Genomic DNA, 23,467 nt, shown 5'->3' on the forward strand with positions numbered 1-23,467 from the left:
ATATCTTGAAGTGGTTATAAGTAGTTGTTTTTTCTGTGATCTCTTTTGTCAATATCTTAATATTTGTTTGGACAAGATTATGAGATGTAAAATTTTGTTCTTGATATTTTCTAAATGGGTGTTTTTTCCCAACAAATCCCCTTTGCCATTATTATTATATTCTTCTTTGGTTATGAACATTATACGCACTGTATAAATGGATATGGAAGGCATGGAGGCGGCATTGAGTTGGCATGAAAAGTATGAGAGGCCATGAGGGGTGACTGGAGGGTCATGGGTATGACCTTTTAAATCCTGAATCCACACTATGGTTCTCAACTTCTCTGAGGGCCTGAGTCATAAAGAAGCAGACCCACCTCCAAGAAAATTGTAAGGAGCTAGGAGACAGCTATCCCCTGTTGGGAATCCAGGATGCGAGCTCGCTACCCAGTCCATTATCCCATGCCGGTCAAAATTTCCAATGCTGGGAATGGGTATGGTAATCCTGGAATCAGATCCTAACTGCCATTTTTAAATGGCTATGAGTTGTTCTGATTCCAAGAAAATCTGGCCTCATATTTCTGCCATAACTGACGTTAAATCACAACACGCTTCCTATAGTTTTTCATTTGTTCAAAAAACATAACAGAATATGGAAAATAACTGATATTTTTGCATATAGACAATGGTCAAGGCACCCTGGAAGTAGCAAGAACTCCAAAAATGATCGTTAAAGTGGGTAAAGTTACTTGAAAATCTTTGTCTATAATTGTTTTAGTCCTTAATTGAAGGCAGTATGCTCAGAACTGTACACAACATTTTAAATGTTGCCTTTCCAATAAGTTTATGCAAGTTAATTAACCATTGATGCTGCATCTGGGGAAGATTTCAACACATGGGTACAGTGTTGAATTGATTTTTGAGTATCGGCTTTGTTCTGCTTGCCCAGGGTTGTTGGTTCTATACTGGGGCTAGGGGAGGATGTACACTTGGGAAGGAGAAATGTGTGGGAGAAAACAATATCCACATGGTTTGGTCTAGCGAAAAAGATCCTGGATATTTTTCTCATGTAATCTTCAGATCACAACAGTAGTTGCATTGTGTCCTCCTATTGTACTTTTATGAGTTCAGCTTCCTCATCCATACACTGCCACTTAGTGACTTTGTATTGGAACTGCAAGGCATCTCTGATGGTCAAAACACAGCATCCAATGCTATTATGGGTGTTAACTAAATAATAAGTAAAGTAAGGGTGGCACGGTGGCGCAGTGATTAACGGCGTTGAGGACGTGGGTTCGATCCCAGCCCCAGGTCCCTGCACATGTGGAGTTTTCTACATTCTTCCCGTGTCTGCGTGGGTCTCACTCCCTCAACCGAAAGATGTGCAGGGTAGGTGATTGGCCACACTAAATTGCCCCTTAATTTAAAAAAAAGTATTGAAAAAAAATAAAGTCGCCTTAGTCCCAGATGGCCATAGGATGCTTTCCCCAAAAAGGGAGAGCGCTGACTGGTGGTGATTTAACCAGAGGGTCACCACACCTCAGCAAGGGAAAATGTTGAGAAGTCATGAATAACCTCAGCCAGTACAATGGCAGCACAGTAGCACCAGGGTCCCAGGTTCGATTCCCCGCTGGGTCACTGTCTGTGTGGAGTGTGCACGTTCTCCCCGTGTCTGCATGTGTTTCCTCCGGGTGCTCCGGTTTCCTCCCACAGTCCAAAGACGTGCAGGTTAGGTGGATTGGCCATGCTAAATTGCCCTTAGTGCCCAAAAAGGTTAGGAGGGGTTATTGGGTTACGAGGATAGGGTGGAAGTGAGGGCTTAAGTGGGTCAGTGCAGACTCGATGGGCTGAATGGCCTCCTTCTGCACTGTATGTTCTGTATTCTATATACAGGAATTAAACCCACGCCATTGGCTTCATTCTGCATTACAAATCAGCTGGCCGGCCAACTGAGCTAAACCAGCACCCACTGCAAATGACAATCATGGTGTCACCTGTTGATAGAACAAATACTCCAGTTAAATGTTAACATGGATTCTGCCAGCGAACCTGCCGTAGATGATTTTAAAGCATTTTGAATGCAACCCTCCCAGCATTTTTAATATGGCATATGCATTACGAAAACACTTTCTTCCATATCAATTCTGAATATCACACAGATCAGATGTTCAGAGGAAAATTTTGAAGCAAGTGTTGCTAAAGAAGCAAAACAGCTGCAAAATTAGTATATTAAAAAGTGAAATTTGAAAAAACAGTAGTTAGTCAAATAAATTATAATTAGCAATGTCATGATCTGAAGCAGATAGCATTGCAGATTTATTCATATGTAAGCAACATTAAAGGTGTGCATAGAATTGGCAGCTTATTTTCTCCATTCTTATACATTATTCTCAATTGTGTATGTGTATTACCTTTTCATATGCATATTGTGTGCGCAGCAGCAAAGGCAATCTTTCGATAAACACTTTCATACAGGGAGCTTTATTCAATCCAACAATAGCCTGTGTTCGGAGAGCCATTCGACAGGATGCTAAAATGTGGTTCTGTGAGATCCACTCTGGGCAACATCTGATTAAAAGGACATCCTAGCAGGAAGGGAAACATATTCAGAAAATTTACAATTCATTCCAAAACAAGATTTTAGCCCCAAGTGAGTATTAACATAACTAACACTTTTATATAGATCCATAGTAAACCACAATAGATATATATTTAAATAAACCTTTCTTTTCTATTATAATAGTGAATTTTGCCTTGTCGTTCCTCACCCCATAGAAGTCAGATCACTGCATAACCATTTCATCTATCTTCCAATCGAAAGGATATCTGCTAATCTCCCTCTCAGGTCCAACAGTCATCCTCTGTTCAACAGAAGTGTTATTATATCTCTTCCCCTCAAATCACTTCATTCTCTTTGCCTCTCCAACTCCAGACTAACAAGGAGTCTCTCAATCTCTCACTTTCCCTTCCCACTCTCATTTAGAGTAATCGTACTATTTGCGACTACAACTGATCTCCTTTCATTAATTGGAGTGTTTCTCTCAATCCCCACCACCCTCTGAAGAGTCTGTCTGTCTGTCTGTTGCTCTTCTTTCCCTCACACCTTCCTTTCTCTTCTATGCACAAGGGTATCAAGGCCATTGATGGTAATATGAAAAGGCATTGGGTTGAAAGCAGGCAGATGGAGATGTAAATTACAACACCATGTCGTTGGAGGCGTGCATGTCCCCACCCTCACCAAGATTTTACAAGTGGCAGGGAAGGGGTCGGGTGAGTCACTGAGGCCTTTAAGTGGACAATTAATACCCAATTAAGGGCCTCATCCCACGATTGCTCTGATTTAATGGGCAGCGGGAGGCGTGATGCCTCTTGCTGCACTCCCCCGGTGCCAATCGAAAACTCTTCCCCTCAGTTCTGCCTTATTACATCTACCCCCAATGTCTGCTCACTCCAGCTGCCTCTCCGGATCAAACCGGATTGCCTTCTGAACTCATGCGCCCCCTGAGCCCGGTTCAGGACCCAGGAATCTTAGATAAAATTGTCCTTCTTTCCGGCTACAGAAAAGAAAGGAAACAGCAACAGCAGCCTCCAGGCATTTGTAGCCACCAGCAGGAGCAATCAGAAAACACAACCTGCAAATATTTGAGTTTATTGACAGTATCAAAATACAAAGGACAATACAATGAGGACACAAATCACTTGGCACCCAGTAACCTCCCCCCCCCCCCCCCCCACCCCCCCACGGCATGCACAATACTGGAGGATAGCCTGTAGGCCCCTCAGACGCACAACTCCCTCCTACCCCGGCGTCCCCCCAAGCACTGGGGCAGCACTTCTACACACCTCCTTAGCAGCCACTGTGCTAGCTTCCCATTTTTAAATGGAACCTGCATGGGCCGGTTAGATCGTGAACCGATTTGCGCCCACGCAAATCCCGATTTTGGCCTCTCCCGTGATTTAACCGGCGTGCCCAGATCCGCAACACGGCTGTTAAATCACGCCCAAAGTTTTGGATCTAAATTACCCTGCTACAGGTCCTGTAGGAGGATGATTTATATCTGAAACGTTAACTCTGTTTCACTCTCCACAGATGCTGCCAGACCTGCTGAGTTTATCCAGCATTTTCTGGCTTTATTTCAGATTTCCAGTATACAGAGTATCTTGCTTATATATAACTGCAACAAATTAACTCGTCATTTACCTTATTCAGAATCACAGAAAAGTATAGTTCAGAAATTGCCCTTCGGCCAATCGAGTCTGCACCGCCGCATGAAAGACACCTGATCTGCCAATCCTAATCCCATTTGCCAGCATTTAGCCCATAGCCTTGCATGTTAAGATGTGCCAAGTGCTCATTCAGGTACTTTTTAAAGGATTGAGGCAACCTGTCTCTACCACTGTCCCAGACATTGCATTCCAGACTGTCACCACTCTCTGGGTACAGTAAGAAGTCTCACAACACCAGCTTAAAGTCCAACAGGTTTGTTTCGAATCACTAGCTTTCAGAGCAGTGCGCCTTCCTCAGGTGATTGAAGAGGTGGGTTCCAGAAACAATGTGGGTAAACCCATTTTTCCTCAAATTCCCCCTGAACCTCCCGCCCCTCACCTTGAACTTGTGTCCACTCGTAACCGAACCTTCAACTAAGGGGAACAGCTGTTCTCTAACCATCCTGTCCATGCCCCTCATCATCTTGTACACCTCGATCAGGTGCCCCTCAAGTCTTCTCTGCTCCAGTGAAAACAACCCAAGCCTATCCAACCTCTCTTCAGAGTGTGGTGAATGTATAACATAAATTCATACTGTATATCACTGTGTCCCTGTGGGCTCCATCTGTGAGCCGTTGCGCGGCTCTGCCCACAGGGGGAGATGAGGAGCATGTACAGGGCTCCGCCTTTGGCTCCGCCCACAACCGGAAGTATAAAGTGCTGCGGTCTTGCGAGCCTGCCTTCAGTTCAGCTAGTTGCAGGCAGGCTCAGTTGTAAGTCGATTAAAGCCACAGTTTACTTCAACTCGTGTCTCTGAGTGAATTGATGGTCGCATCACAGAGCTAAAATGTTCCATCCCAGGCAACATTCTGGTGAATCGCCTGTGCACCCCCTCCAGTGCGATTACATTCCTCCAATAATGTGGCAGCCAAAACTGCACAGTACTCCAGCTGTGGCCTCACCAATGTTCTATATGACTCCAACATGACTTCCTTGCTTTTGTAATCTATGCCACGATTGATAAAGGCAAGCATACCTGTTGTCTGTGACCTTTGCTGTGTGAAAATTAGCTGCCAGATTTCCCTACATTAGAACAATGAATACATTTTTAAAAGTACCTGGGATGTCATGAGAAGGGCTGGACAAAATAAAGCTCCTTTTTTCTTATGTTACTTCTGATTGTTTATGTGAAGTTTCACAAGAAGGTACCACTTGTCATACTTCTCGGTTTAATGATTTCAGAAATGACCAACTGACCTTTGATCTGCTGGAACAAGCTGCTACTCCAATATCTGGAATCCAGGCTAAGCCAACTACTGAACCTAAACCAGTCACCACTGTTTGTAGAACTGAACCATCCTGAGAAGTAAACATAAAAAAGACAGTTACAAATATTAATTTGTAACAATCCATATGCTTAATTCAGATAAATATAAAACTTCCAATAAAAAATGAAGGATGCGATTTGATGGAAACATTTCTAAGTGGCGGGTTTGGCGGGGTGTTTCTCGTTGACGTTTTCAGTAAGATTGACAATAACCAGATGTAGTAATTTTTTTAGGCCTTGGGGTGTTCCTCAGTCTGGCCCACACTTGGAAATGTTTTCAGCAATGTGGAGCTAAACTTGCCAGTGAGACCAACTCCTCAGAGATTGGGCTGCCATTTTGAAAAAGTGCCCCAATCCCTAAGTGAGCTTGGGGGTCCCCCACACTCCTCACCCACGGGCAATGTCACCCCCTGCCACACACACATGGGCATTACCCCACAACTCCCCAAGTGAGGACACCTCGCTATGGAGTCACTGAGCGGCCCCCCTTTTCAGGCATTCCCATCCCCACTTTAGGACCCCACCTTCACCCCCCAACCTTTAGGAAGTCTCCTTCATACCCACTCCACCAACCCTCCCTCGCCCTCCCCCTTTCATGGTAATGGCCCCGTCACAGTCTGTGGCAGTGTCACCCTGGCAAGGTAACCCTGAGTGCCCGTGCCAGCGTGGCTGTGTCAGCGTGGCAATGCCAAAGTGTCAGCCTGGTAGTGCCAAGGTGCCCATGTGCCAGAGGGAGAGCCAGGTTTCCACCCTGCCCTGTCCTTGACCACACAGGGGTGTCCAATGGCCTGGGAGGACCCCCCCACCTCCCCAGGTGACATTACATGTTTGTGGTCCAGTGCTAAACGACACCATGTTGAGGTCTCTCAGACGCAGGCGGTTCCTGGGCGCCAGGAGAGTCGGGCGTCGACATATTTAAATGAGCCTGGTTGTGTCACCAAGTCGGGCGCGACAAGACTGTTTAAACGTGCCCGAAAAAACAAAGAAAGGGCTCTTAAAATTTAAATCACGTTGACATTCTTGCTTCTATTTCTTAAGATCTATGACAGGAAGTGACACAATAAACCTGATTTGCTACTTTAAAGGACATGAACTTGTCGACATCAGTAACATTTTATTTCTTACTTGTTTAAGCTTCCTAACCCTCACCATGTCTCCTTTTTGTATGTAATCCTCAAGATATTAATTTAAGGTTTAGGGTATACAATAAAAACTCTTACCTGCAGAGACCAGATATTTATCAACCCCCCAATTCCTCCCGATAGGAGTGCTAACCCGTCAGAATTGAAGGATACCAACATCACTGCAGTTATATGAGCGTTGAGGCGAAACACACACTTGGCTCTTCCTCTGAACTGAAACTTCCCCTAAACCAAATGAAATATTTGGTTAGAAAGTACGTCTTGCTACAGAGAATATAATCTTTATTATAATTGTCACAAGTACCCTTACATTAACACTGCAATGAAGTTACTGTGAAAAGCCCCTAGTCACCACATTCCGGCGCCTGTTCGAGTACACTGAGGAAGAATTCAGAATGTTCAATTCCCCTTAAATGAGGTCTTTCGAGGGCAGCATGGTGGCGCAGTGGGTTAGCCCTGCAGCCTCACGGTGCCGAGGTCCCAGGTTCGATCCCGGCTCTGGGTCACTGTCTGTGTGGAGTTTGCACATTCTCCCCGTGTTTGCGTGGGTTTTGCCCCCTCAACCCAAAGATGTGCAAGATAGGTGGATTGAACACGCTAAATTGTTCCTTGATTGGAAAACAATTAATTGGGTACACTAAATATATTAGAAAAAAAATGAAAAAAAAAAAAAATTAGGTCTTTGGGGAGTAAACCGGAGCACCCGGAGGAAACCCACGCAGACATGGGGAGAAAGTGCAGACTCCGGACAGACAGTGACCCAAGTGGGAATCAATAGTGCTAACTACTGTGCTACCGTGATCAAATCATGGAAATACAGATGTATGTGTATGCACCTGCATGCTAGGTGTCAGCTGTGGCACAGTGGTAGCACTCTTGCCTCTGGGTCAGAAGGTTGGGGTTGTTGCTGGACTAGTTATACTTTAGGGACCCAAGTTCGAATCCCACCACGGCAGGTGATGATATTTGAATTAAATAAAAATCTGGAATTAAAAGTCGACTGATGGTCATAAATCCATTGCCGATTTAAAACCCATCTAATTCACTGATGTCCCTTCGGGAAGGAAATCTGTGGTTCTGACATGGTCTGGCCTACATGTGACTTAGACCCACAACAATTATGGTTGACTCAGAAATGCCATCTATACAAGCCACTCAGTTTAAGGGCAATTAGAGAATGGAAACAAATGCTGGCCCAGTCAGCAATGCCTACATCCAATGAACAAATTTTTTAAAAAGTTCCACTCCAGGACTTGAGTACAAGAATAAGGCTGAATTTTCACCTGAGATGCAGATAGGAGTTATTAAATTATTCTGGCGAGGTGCAACTGCCTCGGAAGAAAGGAGGTAGTCCACAAGTTTGGGATTTTTATCCCGGGGTTGGGTGGGGGGGCAGCGGTGTTTGTGGTGGTGGGGGCATGTACTAATTGTTTCAGGGAACTGTTTGGAAGCAGCCACATGGGTTGCTGGGTGCAGAGACAAGCTGTTTAAAAATTCTGCCTTTGTACTCCAGGATTTTTTCCCAGTCGCAATAAAAACAAATAGAAAACAACTCTCTAACCCTCACCTCTCACACTCCCCATGCCCTCTTTATGCCAACTCATGCCTTCCACACACCCCAAATGGCCTCTCATGCCCTCTACTGTGCACTCCTTCTGGCAGCATGCTCCCATGTTACCTCAGACAAGAACATAAGAACATAAGAACTAGGAGCAGGAGTAGGCCATCTGGCCCCTCGAGCCTGCTCCGCCATTCAATTAGATCATGGCTGATCTTTTGTGGACTCAGCTCCACTTTCCGGCCCGAACACCATAACCCTTAATCCCTTTATTCTTCAAAAAACTATCTATCTTTACCTTAAAAACATGTAATGAAGGAGCCTCAACTGCTTCACTGGGAAAGGAATTCCATAGATTCACAACCCTTTGGGTGAAGAAGTTCCTCCTAAACTCAGTCCTAAATCTACTTCCCCTTATTTTGAGGCTATGCCCCCTAGTTCTGCTGTCACCCGCCAGTGGAAACAACCTGCCCGCATCTATCCTATCTATTCCCTTCATAATTTTAAATGTTTCTATAAGATCCCCCCTCATCCTTCTAAATTCCAACGAGTACAGTCCCAGTCTACTCAACCTCTCCTCATAATCCAACCCCTTCAGCTCTGGGATTAACCTAGTGAATCTCCTCTGCACACCCTCCAGCGCCAGTACGTCCTTTCTCAAGTAAGGAGACCAAAACTGAACACAATACTCCAGGTGTGGCCGCACTAACATCTTATACAATTGCAACATAACCTCCCTAGTCTTAAACTCCATCCCTCTAGCAATGAAGGACAAAATTCCATTTGCCTTCTTAATCACCTGTTGCACTTGTAAACCAACCTTCTGTGACTCATGCACTAGCACACCCAAGTCTCTCTGAACAGCGGCATGCTTTAATATTTTATCGTTTAAATAATAATCCCGTTTGCTGTTATTCCTACCAAAATGGATAACCTCACATTTGTCAACATTGTATTCCATCTGCCAGACCCGAGCCCATTCACTTAACCAGATCAAGTGTCCCTTAATTTATGCATGAGAGTTGGTCAACCCGATTTTATCCAAAAATTAATTATTTAACTGTTGCCTTGTTTCTAAGGTTGAGATAATCATTGTCACAGATTTTTAAAAATCCATTACTCCTCTTACCTCAGCATGTTTTTCTTGCATATCAGGAGAATGCAGGAGGTTTGGTAATGATATAGCAGTGCCACCTTGTGGTAATGTCCAGACATAGACTAATCCATTCTGACAACCCCTGGGAGGAAAATATCCAATAAGTCATTTTTATATTTAAGGAATTGTTTCATAATAGAAACATGTAAAGATAGTTAGCGAAACCTTGAGAGAACTTGATTTTTTGCACAGTGCAAAATTAATACTTTCCTTAACTCCGTGTATGTTGTGTGTGTGTTGGGGTGAGGGGGTGACAGAAAAGCTATGCAAAATATTCTAAAGTTACAAAAGCAAAATAGTGCAGGTGCTTGAAATTTCTACAGTTGAAATCTGTCCACCTGTCCTTTATGAAAAAACACACAAAAAAACTTTCACCACAGTTCATTTGGCAGTGGTTTGCATGTAAAGTCCTTGAGGCCTCTTAGAAAAAAGTGGTGATTGTTCCTGTCAGAAGGTTCCCAGAGAAGACTGTCAAAGTCATTTGGTGGAATGTCTCATCACCAGAATTTTCAATCACGTGTCAAGATGTAGCTTGGTTGATGGTGAGGTTTCTACCGCCAGATCCTGCCTGCACTCTCACTGACTCTGCATCCAGGGATGTGCAGGTTAGGTTATGGGGTTCCGGGGATAGGGTGGAGTGCTCATTCAAAGAGTCGATGGGCCAAATGGCCTCCTCCTGCACTGTCGGCGTTCTCCAGCTGTGGTGGGAAAGTGATGCAATTGTTTTTGTCACACCAGTGCAAAGACATGTCAATAACTGATTTTTAAAATTCCTTTGCAGGATATGGGCATCGTTGGCTAGGCCAGAATTCATTGCCCATCCCTGTTGTCCTTCAGAAAGTGGCTGCCTTTTTGAACCGCTGCAGCAGTCTCTGAGGTTAGGGAGGGAATTTCAGGATTTTGACCCAGTGACAGTGAAGGAACAGCGATACATTTCCAAGTCAGGATGGTGAGTGATTTGGAGGGGACCTCTAGGTGGTGGGGTTCCCTGGTATCTGCTGCCCTTGTCCTTCTAAATAGTGGTGGTCGAGAGTTTGGACGGTGTTGCCTAAAGAACCTTGGTGAGTTCCTGCAGTGCATCTTGTAGATAGTACCCACAGCTGCCACTGTTCGTTGGTGGTGAAGGGAGTGAATGTTTGTGGAAGGGGGAGCAATCAAGCGGTGTGCTTTGTCCTGGATGGTGTCATGCCTCTTGAGTGCCTTTGGAGCTGCACTCATCCAGTCAAGTAGAGAGTATTCATTACACTCCTGACATGTGCCTTACAGGTGGTAGACAGGCTTTGGGGAGTCAGGAGGGGAGTTACACATTATAGGATTCCTAGCCTTTGACCTGCTCTGGTAGCCACAGTATTTGTACAGCTAGTCCAGTTCAATTTCTGGTCAATGCTAAGCCTCAGGATGTTGATAGTGGAGGATTTAGCGATGGTAATGCCATTAATGTCAAACGGCAATAGTTAGTTTACTCTTGTCGGAGATGGTCATTGCCTAGCACTTGTGTGGTACGAATGTCATTTTCCACTTGACAGTTCAAGGCGGGATGTTGTCCAGGACTTGCTGCATTTGGACATGAACTGCTTCAGATTCCGAGGAATGGTGAATGATACTGAACATCGCGCTGTCATCAGCAAATATCCCCACTTCTGACCTTACTATGGAAGGAAAGCTATAACGCTCTCGAGCTGAGATAATTGACCTCCAAACATCACAACCACTTTCTTCTGTGTCAGGTATGACTTTAACTAATGGAGGGATTTTCCCAATTCTTATTGACTTCAGTTTTGCTGGGACTCCTTGATACTGTACTCTGCCAAATGCTGCCTTGATGCTAAGGGCAGTCACTCTCATCTCACCTCTTGGGTTCAGCTCTTTTGTCCATGCTTAAAACAAGGCTGTAATGAGGTTAGGAGCTCATTGACCCTGACGGAACCCAATCTGAGGTTCGTGAGCAGGTTATTGCTGAGTAAATGCCGCTTGATTGTGCTGTTGATGACTCCTTCCATCACTTTACTGACGATTGAGAGTAGACTGATGGGGCAGTAAATGGCTGGTTAGGATTTGTCCAGTTTCTTGTGTACAGGACATATCTGGGTAGTTTTCCAAATTGCTGGGTAGATGTCAGTGTTGTAGCAGTACTGGAACAGCTTAGCTAGGGGCATGGCAAGTTTTGGGAACAGGTCTTCAGTACTTCTGTCAGAATATTGTCAGGGACCATAGCCTTTACAGCATCCAGTCCTTCAGTCATTTCATGATATCACCTGGACTGAATTGAATTGACTGAAGACTGACATCTGTGATGATGGGGCCTTCCAAAGGAGGCAGTGTAGATCATCCACTTGGCACTTTGGGTTGAAGATTATTGCGAATGCTTCACGCTCATCTTTTGCGCTTATGTGCTGGACTCCTCCAGCATTGAGGATGGGGATATTTGCGGAGCCTCCTCCTCCAGTCAGTTGAATTGTCCACCACCATTCATGGCTGGATGAAGCAGGACTGCAGAGTTTACATCTTAACCGTTGGTTGTGGAATGCTTCGTTCTGTCTATTACCTGTTGCTTATACTGTTTGACACTCAAGTAGTCCTGTGTTTGAGCTTCATCAGGTTGACTTCATTTTTAGGTATGCCTACCTGCACTCTTCATTGAACTAGGGTTGATCCCCTGGCAAGGTGGTAATGGTACGGGGGGGGGGGGATTTGCCAGGCCATGTGGTTACAGATTATGGTTGAGTACAATTCTGCTGCTGGTGATCGCCCAAAGTGCCTCATGGATGTCCACTCTTGAGTTGTTAGACCTTTTTGAAGTCCATCGCATTTAGCACGGTGGTAGTGCCACACAACACAATGGAGGTTACCCTCCAAACGAAGATGGGACTTTGTCTCCACGAGGACTGTGCGATGGTCAATTTTATCAATACTGTCATGAACAGATGCATCTGCGACAGACAGGTTGATTGGTGAGGACGAGGTCAACTATGTTTTTCCCTTGTGTTGATTCTCTCACCTTTTGCCACAGTCCCAGTCTTGCAGCTCTGTCTTTTAGGACTCAGCCATCTCGATCTGTGGTGATACTACCAAGTATCACCATGGTGATGGACAATGAAGTCCGCCACCCAAAATACATTCTGTGTCCTTGCCTCAGTGCTTCCTCCAAGTTATGTTCAGTATGGAGGCTTTATCAGCAGAGGGGGACAGGCCATGGTAATCAATAGGCTGTTTCCTTGCCCATATTCGACATGGTGCCATGAGACTTCATATGATCCAGAATTGATGTTGAGGACTCCCAGGGCAACTCCCTCCCAACCGTCAATCACCACCTCTAGTGGGTTATGCCCTGCTGGTGGGTCAGGATATACCCAGGAATGGTGATGGTGGTGTCTGGGTCATTATCCATACGATGATTCCATACTACGTCAAGCTACTGCTTTACTATTCTGTGCGATAGTTCTCCCAATTTTGGCATAAGTCCCCAATGATAGTAAGGATTGCAGACTGGGCATAATCTATCCATGCTGAGGGACAGATTAAAGCTTGAAGCAGCTGGGGAAAGTCCACTGCTTATGGTCTTCCCACCGTATTGCACCGACACTGGAAAACGCAAATCAGACTGTATGCAGTGGAGATGATTTGACATGGAAATGTAAGTGTCCATTACAAATATAACCTGTTATGGCAAATGTAATGAAGCACCTCGTACTGAACTGAAAGAAGCTGATCTGCATTGCATTTTATGTAACGTCAAATTCGAACAACTTCATAACATACCTGTACAAATGTTATGAATAAGGTATATTTTTGGGGAACGAAAAGTTAACACTGTTCCACCATTCAGTAAGATCATGAATGATATTTACCTCAACTTAATTTACCTGCCTCCAGCTCCACTACCTTCACCAAAAAAAAATCTATTAGTGTTTTGACTTGAGCTGGATTTCTATAGCGCATTGTGGCAACCACCTTCCAGCTAAAAACTTGATTGCGAGCACGCTGCCCTGCAACAATTTAATACTGGGAGCAGTGTCAACTGCGTTAAGGTGAGGCATACATCTCCATCTCAAGAGGAAGTCCTGCCTTAAAAAGTTGTCGGCTCATCCAAATGCTGGCAGCTCTGTAATCCCACTGGTCCCAGCCAGGAGTGGTAGCCACTGCTGACGTCAAAGGCAGTCCCTTCACATTGAGCAGCCCAGGTAAGTCCAAGGTCAGGGATCTCAGCGGCAGGAGGAGGCTGGTTCAACAGGTTGGGGAAGAGTTTGGGAGCGGGTACATCTGATGAGCCCAGGGGAGTCCCGCACAGGAGGATCCTACGCTCACCTCGATATTTGCCTGTGTTAGCTTCACACATGGCAAGGGCCTTGCCCAACCGTGGGTAAAATATAAGTAGAGATGGGCTGACGTCTTCAAATGGCCATTTAAGGGCTTCAATATGCCCAAGGGTAGGCAAGTTACCAAATGCTTTCCCCAACCCTTGTAACATATCAGACAGGTCGGGGTGCAGTGAGAAGGACACGTACTCAATTCAACATGCTTCACCTTGCCTTCAAACCTGCTGACGGGGAAGGGTAAAATGCAGCCTGTGGTTTTATATAGATTGCATTTTAACGTTGTTTTTAAAAACACAAATGACATGATAGGCAAGGGAATTTTTATTTTGTTTGATACTTACACTGCAAGCATTAGTCTTGGATCCTGACCTTTTCCTGGAAGTGGACACCATGCTGAAGTGTTGACTAATGCTGAGTGGAAGAGAGTTTGGACTGCAATCCAGGCATTGCCTATTCTCCCCCAGATTTTCACCATCTCTTCTCTGGCAACAGCAAGCAGTAAGTGCCCAGTTGGATCCCATTTCAGGCTGGTTACACTTTCCTTTAACAAAATGAGAACAGACAAGGAAGAATAAATTGAGTCACTTGAATTCAGTGTTAAATGTGACATTATTACTGGATCATAGAAAAACACAGGTATGGTTTGGTCTTAAAATCTAATATCTCACAATATTCCACCCCCTCAACATTTATTCAATTCTTAAATTTTCCACATGATCTGTTTCTGTGGATACTTTACTCCACATGTTCACCATTCTCTACTTCCTAGATCAGTATGTTTCTACTACAACTTGGGAAGGGGCCTTACCCAATTTCATTCTGGGAAACATACTGGTGAAAATAATTGGGTGAATAGGAAAGCAATTGAAAAATAGTGACTACAGCATGACTGGCAGAAATTAGGATGAAGAAAGCATTGGTCTACATTCAAAAATAAGGGTTATCTATCAGATTGGGAAATCGGAGATCGAAAAAATTCTACCCGGGAATGGCAAACCTCTTAGGAATTTAAAAAGCCAGAGAGATCTGGGCATACAGGTCCACAGGTCTTTGAAAGTGGCAGCACAAGTGAATAAGATAGCCAAGAAAGCAGATGGAATGCTTGCCTTCATTGGCTGGGACATAGAGTATAAAAATTGGCTTAATTCTGGTCGCCACACTACCAGAAGGTTGTCGAGGCTTTGGAGAGGGTTGCAGAGGAGGTTTGCCAAGATGTTGCCTGGTCTGGAGGGTCTTGGCTATGTAGAGAGGCTGAATAGACTTGGACTGTTTTCATTAGAAAGACAGAGGTTGAGGGGTGACCTGATAGAGGTTTACAAGATTATGAGGGGTACTGATAGAGTGGATGGACAGGCTTAGGTTTAAGCTCTGTGGGGAAACGTTTAGAGGAGATGTGCGAGGCAATTTTTTTTTTTTTTTTTACAGAGGCTGGGGAGTGCCTGGAACGCGCTGCACTGCCAGGGGAGGTTGTGGAAGCAGATACATGAATGGCGTTCAAAAGGCATTTCAATAAATACATGGATAAGATGGGTATAGAGGGATATGGCACTAGGAGGTGCTGAGGGTTTTGGCCAAGGGTGGTATCATGAGCGGTACAGGCTTGGAGGGCTGAAGGGCCTGTTCCTGGGCTGAATTGTTCTTTATTCTGTTTGAAACCTCACCAGAAGATCACAAGTGTTAGCCACAGGGCTGCTATAGGTGGTGTCAAAGAACACGACCCAGGCATGGTTGCCAGAATCAGCAGTATGCATGCTGCCCAGGCCGGAAGCTAAAGCCACCTCAAGCCCATGCTTTGCAAGTTTATCAGCCCTCAAAGGATGAAAACTGCAGATGAGGATAAGGCTGCTCGCCAATTGTCATTCTGTAGAAACGGAGGTGGATACAGGAGCTGCTGTCTCCATCATTGGGGAACAGGCATTCCAGCATCTCAGAATGGGTATTCGTCTGCCCTTAATCCTAAGGGACAGCAGGGCCAGTTTAGCCACGTATATGGGGGAACCTTTGAAGATTATGGGGACCACCACGACCCCGGTTTGGACCGGTGTCATGAGCAGGGATTGGCTCCAGAAGATCCGACTGTACTAACTGAAATCTTTAAATTAGGGATCGGTGAATTGTACGAGGTTATGGGTGGCACGGTAGCACAGTGGTTAGCATTGTTGCTTCACAACGCCAGGGTTCCGGGTTCGATTCCCGCTTGGGTCACTGTCTGTGCGGAGTCTGAATGTTCTCCCAGTGTCTTTGTGGGTTTCCTGCGGGTGCTCTGGCTTCCTGCCACAAGTCCCGAAAAACGTGCTCTTAGGTGAATTGGACATTCTGAATTCTCCCTCTGTGTACCCGAACAGGCGCCGGAGTGAGGCGACTAGGGGATTTTCACAGTAACTTCATTGCAGTGTTAATGTAAGCCTACTTGTGACACTAATAAAGATTATTATTATTATTTCTATTAACAAATACCAAAATATTTCAGGGCTCGACCAGTCCCACACTCTTTGCTTGTGAAGGTGGAGACGGAAATCAAGCAGTTGGAAAGTCTCAGGATAATCCAGCCAGTACAGTTAGCGGAATAGGATACTAAGTCCTGATCCTCGTACGACAATGAGTGGAGTATTGCCCACTGCTGTCCATAAGCTACCGGGGTCGTGATGGTCCCCATAATCTTCAAAGGTTCTCCAGTGTGCGTGGCTAGTATATGGCTGCGCCAGTGGCCCCTGTACTCAAGCCCGACAAGTTAATCCATCTTTGCAGAGAATACAAATTTACAGTCAACAAAGACTCGACATCTGGATCGGTACCCAATTCCGCATATAGAGGATCTGTATATCAAATTGGCAGGTGCTCAAACCTTCACGAAACTGGATATAAGCATGACTACCTCCATCTCGAACTAGATGAAATACCCAGTAATTAACACCCATAAGGACCTGTATGAATATACATGGCTTTCATTTGGAGTCTCGTTGGCATGTGCCATCTTGCAGCTTGTCATGAAAAATATTCTCTAAGGGCTGCTTAAGTGGCAGTATATCTTGATGACATATTAATCACAGGTTCCACTGAACGGGAGCACCTAGCGAATTTGGAGGTCGTCTTGAGGTGATTTTCCAATGCAGGCGCACGTCTCAAGGAGACAGAAACATGTATTCCAGGCAGGCAAAGTGATCTACCTTGGTACCGGGTAAATAAGAAAGGCGTACACCCGTGGATGATAAAGTCAAGGCCATCAAGGAGATGCAGACCCCGTGAAATACAAAACAGTTGAAATTTTTTTTAAGGCCTGATAAATTACTATGGGATATTCACCCCAAATTTGGTCACCTTGTTGTAACCCCTGCACATTACTGAAAAAACATCAAAGGATGTGGCAAGCACCGTAGGTTGAAGCATTCACAAATGGAAAATGCAGTCCTCGAATATACTGGTTCATTGTGACCCCAGAAAATAACAAATACTGATGTGTGATGCCTCTCCATATGGAGTGAATGCAGTCCTCTCTCATTGATGGGACGATGGCACAGAGAGGTCCATTGCATATGGGTCCAGCACCCTGACGGACACGGAGTGGCATTATTTATAGATCGAAAAGGAAGGCTGTTATTTTTAGCGTGAAAACGTTCTGCCAGTGTCTTCGGCCGGCATTTTGTAATCATGACAGACCATAAGCTGGACCTTTACAAAGAAGATAAAGCGATTTCCCCCCCATCGTCTCAATTTGGATCCAATGTTGGACCTTGATACTGACAGCCGATGAATACTCCCTTGATCATTGCCCATGAGTGTGTATTGTCAACATGGATGCTCCGAGTCACCTTCCGCTACCAAAGAGGGTTTAGCCTCTTTTCTGATGCTCGAAGAAATCATCATGATTTTAAAAATTCTAGATACCTTGTCAGTATCTGTGAAATAGATCAGAGCTTGAACTCAGAAGGACCCCACATTGTCTAAGTTATGCCATATAAGACCATAAGACATAGGAGCAGAATTAGGCTACTCGGCCCATCGAGCCTGCCACTCCGTGTCCGTCAGGGTCCTGGACCCATATGCATTGGACCTCCCCATGCCATCATCCCATCAATGAGAGGGGACTGCATTCACTCCATATGGAGAGGCATCAATCATGGCTGATATTTTTATCACCCCTAATCTCCTGCCTTCTCCCCATAACGCCGGATTCCCTTAAGAACCTATCTATCTCCGTCTTAAAGACACTCAGTGATTTGGCCTCCACAGCCTTCTGCAGCAAAGAGTTCCACAGATTCACCACCCTCTGGCTGAAGAAATTCTTCCTCATCTTAGTTTTAAAGGATCGCCCCTTTAGTGTGAGATTGTGTCCTCTGGTTCTAGTTTTTCCTACAAGTGGAAACATCCTCTCCACGTCCATTCCATCCAGGCCTCGCAGTATCCTGTAAGTTTCAGTAAGATCCCCCTCATCCTTCTAAACTCCAACGTGTACAGGCCCCGAGTCCTCAACCATTCCTCATACGACAAGCTCTTCATTCCAGGGATCATTCTTGTGAACCTCCTCTGGACCCTTTCCAAGGCCAGCACTTCCTTCATTAGATATGGGGCCGAAAACTGCTCACAATACTCCAAATGGGGTCTGACTAGAGCCTTATACAGCCTCAGAAGTACATCCCTGAACTTGTATTCAAATCCTTTTGACATGAATGGTAACATTGCATTTGCCTTCCTCAATGCCAACTGAAGCTGCACGTTAACCTTAAGAGAATTGTGAACAAGGACTCCCAAGTCCCTTTGTGCTTCTGATTTCCTAAGCATCTCCCCATTTAGAAAATAGTCTATGCCTCCATTTCTCCTTCCAAAGTACATAATCTCACACTTTTCCACATTGTCGTCTTGAGGTGATTTTTAGTGACGAGATCAGAGGACACCCGATGGACGAAATGAAGCCATTCTCATGAAAAGAAGACAATAACTAAGTGTTGAATGTGGTATTATCCTGTGGGGATCCCAGGTAGTCATCCAACGCCCAGGTCAGGGCCCAATTCTGATGGGAGTTATAAAATGGTCAACCTGGGGTATCCCAGACGAAGATGCTCGTGAGGAGCTATGTTTGTTGGCCCGGACCTGATGCCGATAACAAGGACTTGGTGAAGCAATGCTTCTTGGGCCAGGAGGCCTAGGGGCTCCCATCTTTGGCCTCCTTACACCCATGAGAATGGCCAAAAAGACCATGGTTAGGGCACATGCTGACTTCGCTGATCTGTTCTTATGCTCAACATTCCTCATTATGGTTGACGCCCATTCTAACATCTCACATAGCAATAGAAAACTCTGGCAAAGTTTTGTACCCACAGCATACCAGAGGTCCTCTTTTCCGATAATTATACTGTCTTACACAGTGTGGAGTTCTAGGCGTTCTTCAAGTCTAACGGCATCAAGCACATCCAAACGGCGCCGTAGCACCTGTCGTCCAATAGTGTGGCAGAGTGGGTGATAAAGACATTTAAGAATGGAATGAAGAAAGAGCACGAGAGTTCCATGGACACAAGGCTGGATCGATTCCACCGAACCACACCTCACATCACTGGCAGAATTATAGATAGGATGGCGACTGCGCACCAGACTGAGCCTACAATTTCCCAATTTGATGGGGAAGGTAAAGTCCAAGTAGGAGAGCCAAAAGAGGAATTATGATGCCAGGACATCGGAGAGAAGATTTAAAACAGGAGATCCGTATATGAAACTTCAGGGGCAGCTTTAGTTGGATCTCTGGAGTTGTAGTGGAAAATGCAGGACGTGTCTCCTAAAATGTTAAGGCCCAAGGAAAGACTGGGAAAAGCACCTGGACCACCGGAGGGGTAGTGAACCCACTTCAGTCGCAATGATGTCCCCCAACACCAGTTGCGGCCACCTCCAGCACAGGGTCTCAGCTCATGGCCTTCCCTAGGATCACAGCCCCCTGATAGCGAAGGGTCGGGATCCGAGATGAAGGCTGAGAAGACCTGTTTGCCACCGGAGGCTAGCACCAAGGATGATCCCCTTCCATGACACAGACACTTGCCAAGAAAGTGGAGGTCCCCAGTTCACTTCATGACCCCTAATCCGGCTCCACCTGCCACAGACTCATGGCCACGTGTCAAAAGGTGGAAGAGGTTTCTTCGCCAAGGGAATGAAGGGGATCAAACGGATTTGAGTGTGGTGGGGGGAGGGGATGGTCCCGGCCTGGGACATTTGTTTTGTATGCCACGGCTGCAGCTTCATTTGTGATGAAAAATAAACCTGCTGCGTCTTTTAGCCTGTGCCTCCTGAAATTATTACACAAACTGTATTTTCCTTTCCATGTTGCCTTTCAACTTACTGCCTTTGGTCTAGTCTTCAGAATTCACCTGACATACATTATAAATGCACTTCTTATTGTTTCATCACATTCTCACTCTCCCTCGTCATTGAAGAAGCCCTGGCTTTGATTCCCTTCCCATTTGCCCGTATTGTAATGTACCTGAAATGCCACCAGATTACCCATTGCTACATTAGTTTTCCCCCATAAATCATGGTTTCATTATATTCTGGCTTGATCCTGTCATAGCCCACTTAAATTGGCTCTCTTCCAATTTACAAGTTCAACTTTAGATTGTTCCTTGCTCTTCTCCATTGCTAACTTATACCTTATTATACAATGTTCACCATTACCCAAATGTTCCCCTACGTACACTTCATCAGATCCAGCAATGCTCCTTCCCTAGTTGGACCATGAACATACTGGTCAAGGAGATTCTCCTAAACACATTTCTGAAAATTCTCCCCTTCCTTAAACTTTCCTCTAACATAATAGTAGTTGTGCGCAAATTCGAAGATTTCATATTCAGAAATCAAATCCAAATGAGTTTAGACAAAAATGGATAATCAAGCACAGTAAGTCCTAATTTGTTAAAGATTTATCATGTTTGGCATATCTGAAAGTTTTATCTGAAGGAATGAATGATTGCAGAATACTCAACAACCTTTGATCTTGAATATCTCCTTTCAATATACAATATTAGGCTCTGCATGCTCTCCTTAACCAGGGTGTCTGCGCTGTTGTTTGGTTGCACTTTACTGCCATGCCTCCGAAACCTGCATGACCTTGTTGTGGCACTTGAATCAGGATTTTATACAGGAGCAGGGATATACCTCTGTTCTTTCAGCTTTCCCAGAGATTAGTCAGCTTTGCTTGTTGGTGTTGCATACTGCTCTGTTAACTACCACTAACAGCCCAAAATCTTATGTTGTGTTTTGGAGCCATTTACTTTATACCTCACTGATAGAAATCAGCTTTTATGGAAAGCTAGAGATGAGATAGATAAAAGGTTTAACTGAGAAATCATTAAGAGTAATTGACAATCATATTAACCTCAAAAGTGAGGAAAGCTGACTAGCTGGGAACTAATCAGGTACGACTCTAAATTTTCACTTTTTGCAGGTTGCTCGAGACTGGCCAGAGAATCCAAGGCCAGTGACCATAAGACAGGAGCAGAATTAGGCCACTCGGCCCATCGAGTCTGCTCCGCCATTCAATCATGGCTGATATTTTCTCATCCCCATTCTCCTGCCTTCTCCCCATAACCCCTAATCCTTATTAATCAAGAACCTATCTATCTCTGTCTTAAAGACACTCAATGATTTGGCCACAGCCTTCTGCGGTAAAGAGTTCCACAGATCCACCCCCCTCTGGCTGAAGAAATTCCTCCTCATCTCAGTTTAAAAGGATTGTCCATTTAGTCTGAGATGGTGTCCTCTAGTTCTAGTTTTTCCTTCAAGTGGAAACATCCTCTCCACGTCCATTCTATCCAGGCCTCGCAGTATCAACAGACTCTATTGTATGCAGATGCCTTCCCAGGCATGGTAACAGTCAGTCAGGGTCAAAATGACTTTCCGAAAACTGTTAATCTAATTAATGTTCGAGGCATAATTGGCAAACCAGGGTATGGAAAATTACACGAAAACATTTGTCTCTTAAATTGACAGACAGAATTGAGTGAATTCTACATTAGTTGAAGCCAATCACAGTTGTAAAGAAGGCAAAACTTTAAGATAATGATCTTCTTAAAAATCACTTATCGGGATGGAAAAATCAATTCCGGAGTCAATCTATCTCTTTGTGAAGCCTATGTCTTTGCTGCTTGCCTTTGCTAAATCGCCATTTTTCTTTTGTTTAAATCAATCCGTAATTTGTACTGTGTATCATGATTTGAAGAATTACCACAATCTGTAATTGTATTTTAAACTCAACCACTGTATTCACTAAAGACAATCAATCTGACCAAAGATGGTATTATAACCAAGTGTTTACCAGTAGACGCGAAAGCTGACAATAAAGTTCAACAAAACTTTGCCAAAAAACACAGCCTGAATTTCTGTTATTTGGAAACTAAGAATGGATAACGCACATCCAGGGTTTCAAATAGACACAGAGATCCATCACTCACCATGTATTTTTCTTCCTTACTCTGTTAACCTGCATTTGTCTACATCAGCCCAATTTTTTCAGCTTAATCTGACTCCATTATATTTTGTTTACGTTAAGGAGCTCCTTCCCTCAAACAGTTGCAGAATTTAACACTGGGGAAGGAGAAGGGCGGTGGAGGAGAGGGACGGAGGAGGGAGGGAAAGGGGTGGAGAAGAGGGGTGAAAGAGGAGATGGGTGGAGGAGGGGAGGGATGGAGGAGAGGAGAGGTGGGGAAAGGAAGAGGGAGGGGATGGAAGGGAGGAGACAGCGGGCAAGAGGAGAGGTGACAGAGGGCCGGAGGAGAGGAGACAGAGGGCCGGAGGAGAGGAGACAGAGGGCCGGAGGAGAGGAGACAGAGGGCCGGAGGAGAGGAAACAGAGGGCCGGAGGAGAGGAGACAGAGGGCCGGAGGAAAGGAGACAGAGGGCCGGAGGAAAGGAGACAGAGGGCCGGAGGAAAGGAGACAGAGGGCTGGAGGAAAAGAGGCAGAAGGGTAGAGGTGGAGGGGGGTGAGGAGGAGATAAAGGGGCATAGGAGGGGATAAAGGGCATAGGAGCAGATAAAGGGGCAGAGAAAGAGATAAAGGGGCAGAGGAGGAGATAAAGGTTCAGAGGAGAAGATAAAGGGGCAGAGGTGGAGCAGATGAAGGGGAGAGGAGTAGGAGGGAGAGGTAGAAAAGGGAGAAGGTGATGAATGAGGCGGTGGGCAGTACGTGACGAAGTGGAGATGGTGTTGGGCAGGCATCCATGATGAGTGACGGAGGTGGGGCAGCCCATGATAAATGAGGGGCTGGGAGGGCAGGATCGAGAAGTAGGGTGAAAGGGAGGACAGAAATACAGCTTACACAAGTATGACTAACCATGAGGGTGATCGTGACCTTTGGACGATTTCCCAAGCCTTTGATATTGTTCTTGTGTGAACTTTTTTGAGGAACATATGGTTTACCTGAAATGAATCAAATATCACAGGCTCTTCTGGATTATGAGGCTCTCTTGTCGTAAGTAAAATTTTTCCATCAGAGTATCCAACTGCAATCGGTTTGTCTTCACTGTACCAGGCAATGCATTGAACAGCAACTGATAACAATTGAGACATTTATTGGGTTACAGCCTCAAAAGTACAACGCATACAACCAAACTGAACAATTTAAACTATTAAAGCACTGACAACTGAATTACTGACATAACTGAATATGCGTAAATGTTACTTATTTTTGGGGAGGGGGTTGTGAATACTTGGTGTTAAACACAGTGTTCTAGTTATCAGAATTATTTGATAAATAATGAAAAGCAGTAATCTGCCCTGAACCTATTTTACAGTGTGAATACTTGAACA

General features: G+C 44.9%; 1 protein-coding gene across 3 annotated transcripts in view; it reads right to left on the reverse strand.

The window, feature by feature from the left end:
• The window catches only part of LOC119962749 (probable E3 ubiquitin-protein ligase HERC1), a 594,360-nt gene that overhangs the window by 135,348 nt on the left and 435,545 nt on the right, over nucleotides 1-23,467 (reverse strand). For all 3 annotated transcript variants that reach the window (XM_038790765.1, XM_038790766.1, XM_038790764.1), the window contains exons 56-61: nucleotides 23,078-23,208; nucleotides 14,026-14,225; nucleotides 9,342-9,450; nucleotides 6,733-6,879; nucleotides 5,443-5,544; nucleotides 2,391-2,564 (exon numbers count right to left, since the gene is read on the reverse strand). In XM_038790765.1, the coding sequence (XP_038646693.1) occupies nucleotides 2,391-2,564; nucleotides 5,443-5,544; nucleotides 6,733-6,879; nucleotides 9,342-9,450; nucleotides 14,026-14,225; nucleotides 23,078-23,208 (863 nt within the window). The remainder of the gene's footprint in view (nucleotides 1-2,390; nucleotides 2,565-5,442; nucleotides 5,545-6,732; nucleotides 6,880-9,341; nucleotides 9,451-14,025; nucleotides 14,226-23,077; nucleotides 23,209-23,467) is intronic.

The sequence above is a fragment of the Scyliorhinus canicula genome, chromosome 3, assembly GCF_902713615.1.
Source record: "Scyliorhinus canicula chromosome 3, sScyCan1.1, whole genome shotgun sequence".
Classification (NCBI taxonomy): Eukaryota; Metazoa; Chordata; class Chondrichthyes; order Carcharhiniformes; family Scyliorhinidae; genus Scyliorhinus; species Scyliorhinus canicula.